At 40.7% G+C, this 4694-nt stretch overlaps 1 protein-coding gene across 1 annotated transcript; it reads right to left on the bottom strand.

Moving 5' to 3' along the window:
* Positions 1-1497: 1497 nt before the first annotated feature.
* LOC104943242 (nucleolin-like) lies at positions 1498-4323 on the bottom strand. Its single transcript, XM_010768588.1, has 3 exons — positions 4162-4323; positions 3446-3504; positions 1498-2176 (listed from the first exon to the last, which is right to left on the bottom strand). The coding sequence occupies exons 1-3, from the start codon at positions 4321-4323 to the stop codon at positions 1522-1524; spliced, it is 876 nt and encodes a 291-aa protein (XP_010766890.1). The 3' UTR covers positions 1498-1521.
* Between the last annotated feature and the right edge of the window lie 371 nt (positions 4324-4694).

The raw sequence follows: 4694 nt of genomic DNA, 5'->3' as shown, positions 1-4694 counted from the left end.
CCCTCCCCCCGTTGACAGTTCACGAGCGCGTCCATAGTGTCTCCCGTCCACCCACCACCCCGTCCACCCCCACTACACCACTGCCTATAGTTTTGTGGTAACGTTCACGCCACTAATGACAAAAGTGTAGGCATACTGCTGCTGTGAGTTGCTAGCCTAACTCTAACCCGTGAACGTTACCACAAAACTATAGGGAATATTATTGTTCATAACAGGTAATTGTCCTTTTTGAAGAGTGTGTAATGTATGCTTGAACTTTGTTTTATTTTCTAAAAATGATAAGAGTTGTCTTTCCGGAAGTCATGTGGCCTCTTGCCCCGGATGTTAATATTGTGTTTGTGTGCGGTGAAAGTGTCAACGATGTCATAACGTAATTCTACTGCTGGTCTACTAGGCAAACACGTTTTCACGGTGTTTCATGATTGTGCAAAGAAGAGAATAAACGTGATTGTGGACATCAGTTCGATGCGTACTGTAATGTTCTTTCAAGACCAGAGTAGTTACACCTTATTTAGGACAAGATGCCGTTTGCATGGTGGAGAGCAGCAAGGTGATGAAGGGACCTTTGAAGACAGCGCCACTGCAGCGCATGCGCACTTCTTATCTCATTATGACTTTTTATCTCATTATTTCGACTTTCTTATCTCATCATTTCGACTTTTTTATCTCATAATTATGACTTTTCATGGGGATTTTATTTTTTTCAAGTGGCGGAAATGGGCTTCCATACTGACGGGCAGGTAGGCCATTCAGTTATTTTAGCCGGGCCGGCTCAGATGATTGGTTGTGCTTTTTACAGTACTAGGCTTCCACAGATGACATTTTTTAAATGGATTTGTTGTCAAAGCACTTCAGATATTCATTGCTATCGGGATGTTAAGAGCATTCCATGGAATATAACAAAAAGTGTATCTCGAGCCCACCTTTAAGTAAATTAAAAATACAAACGTTTTCTAGGTTTGGAGATATCTAAGATTAGCATGCATTGGACCATAGGACAACACATCTGAACCTGGTAGATTATAGTAAAAACTACAATTGAAAAAAAGGCAGTGATCGAGATGTAAAGCCTGATCAAATTAAATGTGTGATTTCATGCTGCCATGGGATCAAATAACTGGTTTTAATGTGGACATTTTAGTCTTTATCTTACATAGCTACATACATTTAAACAACAACCTATTTATAGGAGCTGAAATTAAACTTGGAAAAAAATTCTGTAATAACAAAAAAAAAAAAATTAAACAAATACAAAATGTTTGCCAAATGTCTTAAAACAGAATATAAAAATAATAATAATGTAATATTAAATAAGAAAGCCAAAAAATATCAGTGGTGACGCATAAGGGTTAAATTCATCAGGCACTCATGACTTCTCGTATTTAATATAATATTTAATGATTTTTATGTTATGTATCTTTATTGGACGTATTATTTAAAATGTTATGTTAATATAATATATGTTATCTTATTCATTCTTAAATAGAACAACTGTCAAAACATTTTTTTTTATGATTCTGATTAATAAAAGATATATACCTTGTGCAGGAAGCCAGGTGGATTGTGGGAAGTGGAGTCCTCTCCTGAGTCAGCCTTCTCCTGGTTGTCTGAAGCCTCCTCTGTCTCCTCCTCCTCCTGCTCCTTAGGGGGTAACAGTGGAGGTTTATCTGTGCAGTGGAAGGAGACTCGAGGGGTGGGAACAGGTGGAGCTTTGGGTTTCCCCTCCTCTTTTGATGATGGTGCCTCACTCACTTCCTCCTCCACTTCCTCTTCATCCTTCTCCTCCTCCTGTAGTTCACTTTCTGCAGCATCACAGGGTTCAGACACTTCTTGATTGGCAGCTTCTGATTTCGGCACCCCGACCCCAGAGTCATCGGACTGGTTTTCAGCGAGTTCGTCTTCCACCTCCACTTCCACCTCCTCTTGATTCAGACTCTCTGTTTCCTCCTGCTCGCACACCGACTGCCTCTGAGGAGAGTTGCTGCCGCTGGAGCTGAACTCAGAGTCCGACGAGTCTTTGAACGACGACGCTGCGTTTTCCTCCGATCCCTGGACGGTGTCTTTTCCATTTTCTCCGTCAGCTGCATGGAGGGAGACGTGGTCCGTGGGGAAGGCTGTGTTGCAGGGGATGGGGTTGGAGATAACCAGAGACTTCCTCTTCTTGGCCTTGCTTGTACTGCTATTTGAAGAAAAATAAAACATAGTTGGACCTTTTTTTAAGCATTCAAGGTTAATTTTAGCATATTTAAAAAAGATCCCCTATTATACTGTTTTTCATCAATATATTATAGCTCTCAGATATAAACAAAACATGTCTCTGAAGTGTTTGGCTCCAAACACCAAACAGATCATTGCAGCATTACCCATAATCCCCTCTGTTTCAGCCCTGTTTCCAAAGTGCTGATTCTCTGTCTGTTACTTTAGATGAAAATAAGGAGCCCCTCCCCACGCCCCTCTGAGAGAGATTTGGTTAGAAAGAACACAATGGAGCTCTAGGAGGAGATTCAGGTGATAAGGAGGGGGGTCGGGGGTTACCTTGGTTGGCCTGATTGGCCTAAAGTGGTTACACTCAAGGCCAAAACATCGTAGGACATCATAAAGGGCTTAAAATCTGACAGCCTCATTTTCAAGACAGGGTTTTATATAAATAGAATCAGGACAAAAGAGAGAGAATCCTTTTGTTCCTGAAAACTTTCAGAGTCCTCTTTCCACAGAGGGGGAACACATGTTGATGAGAAGAGACATGGAGAAAAGAGACAACGAATGTTGATGTAGAAGAGAAACATGAAAGAAGAGGGGAACACATGGTTGATGTAGAAGAGACATGAAAGAAGTAGGGGACACCATGTTGAATGTAGAAGTAAAAGAGACATGAAGAAAGAGGGGACACATGGTTGAAATGTAAAAGAGACATGAAAGAAAAAGAGGGGACACATGTTGATGGTATCGAAGGAGACATGAAGAATAGGGGACCACATGGATGATGTAGAAAGAGACATGAAGGAGAAAGGGGACACAGTGTTTTGATGTAGAAGAGACATGAAGAAAGGAATTTTGCCACAATACCGCCTGACCTTTAAAAAAAGCATTCAAAGTTAATTTTTTCTTCCATTTTCCTTTTATGAATACAAAGTATTATTTAACAATTTTGTTGTCTGTGAAAAAGTGTAAATATGTAATTTTAATTCAATTTAATCCCAATAGATGCCTTCTCATTGCTGCTTTTATTTATTGTGCACATTCTTTGACTGCAATTGAGAGATGCCTACGAAATGTTGTATGAATATTCCTGCCTTTTTAACAATCCAACCTGTAAATGCAAAACATTGCTTCCATATTATGAAAACCACAATAAGCAAGAAAGCAGCACTAACATGAATGCCAAGTTATTTCCAGTAAAAATACATTCGTGCTTCGTGAACAGCTTTAATAACCCCAGCCTCACCTGTGCAGGACCCCTTTGAATGATGAAGCTTTTCCCTGAGTGTTGAGTCTCCAGTTTCCCTTCCATCACATTGGTACAGGCCTCATGTTCAGCCTGCAACACGACATAACATCTAACACGAACCGTCAATATCATTTAAAACATGCATGAGGACATGTCACTAGTATGAGAGTGGGAAAATTATGCTTTTCTCCCACCACGCTCATTTCCTTGTAGAAGACGGTCTCTCAGGTTGATAATATTTTGGAAAACACCGTCACATAGCAACCTTCCGGCTACAGACACAAAAAAGAGCTCTCGTTAATCTTTCATTCAATCTCATATTCCCTTCTGAGTAAAACAAATCAAGTGGTCATATGCCAACGTTCTGTTAAAATGTCTGTTTGAAGAACATTTTGTTGTAAATTTTAGAGGCCTGATTTACCACATTTACAATCTAACGCATGCCGTTTTCTCTTTGACTTTTAAAAGTCTCTGGTGATAAAAAGTTTCATGTTGGATTTAATAAGTAGTTTTCCCTAGTTTGGGCTTTAATAATAAGAACAGAATTAAAAAAAAAAGTGGTCTCATTTTGGCCACAAGAGGCCCTTAAGACAAGCGAGACACTGGCCGTTCTCAATCTTCGAGGGAACACTGGCTTTCCAAGCCAAATATTTCAAGGATGCTACGTCCATCGAAGTGCACCAGCGAAGACTGGGTCCAAATCTCCAGCATACTTGCCGGAATTCCACCGAGGGCCTGCGTCTTGGTTGGGCGTAATTCAAGGCTGCACATGGGAGACTGCGTTCCTTCTCAAAATCCCCCACAAGTGCCTTTGCGCACGGACTCCAAATTTCCCCAAATCTGTGGCGGAACAAATGTAAAGGCGGGGCTCGCATTATGACGCACACCTGCACACTTGCTCGCCTGTTTCCACTCTTCGTTTTCCGAAATGCCAGGAAGGATCTTAAGCTCGCGATGAAGGAAGTGACTCGGAGAACAGTGGCTAAACCAAAGCAAGCATCCTCGCGCCACCTTGAAAACGGCCCACGCCCCTTCGTTCCGAGTTAAAGCCTTATGATTTGGTTTAAATTAAATGAAGTTTTTACTTTCTCCATACACTCCATAACACATATCAATTTCTAACAATATATAGTGTATCAGCAGCAAGTTAGGCAGTGGTGTTAATATATACAGCCTTTTGACAACAACACGACAACCATTTTGCAGATAAGCCAAAAAAAAAAAAAAAGGGGAACTGAGAAAAATG

This window comes from Notothenia coriiceps, unplaced genomic scaffold (assembly GCF_000735185.1).
Source record: "Notothenia coriiceps isolate Sejong01 unplaced genomic scaffold, NC01 NC01_scaffold00005788, whole genome shotgun sequence".
NCBI lineage: Eukaryota > Metazoa > Chordata > Actinopteri > Perciformes > Nototheniidae > Notothenia > Notothenia coriiceps.
This window is presented reverse-complemented; position numbering and strand designations above follow the sequence as displayed.

What these genes read in the sequence shown, in the direction of transcription:
- LOC104943242 (XM_010768588.1), bottom strand. Translation starts at nt 4,323, where the DNA reads ATGCGAGCCCCGCCTTTACATTTGTTCCGCCACAGATTTGGGGAAATT. An exon ending in CCTCGGTGGAATTCCGGCAA is followed by an intron (nt 3,505 to 4,161) that starts GTATGCTGGAGA and finishes ATGTGATGGAAG; the next exon opens with GGAAACTGGAGACTCAACAC. An exon ending in TTCAAAGGGGTCCTGCACAG is followed by an intron (nt 2,177 to 3,445) that starts GTGAGGCTGGGG and finishes TTCAAATAGCAG; the next exon opens with TACAAGCAAGGCCAAGAAGA.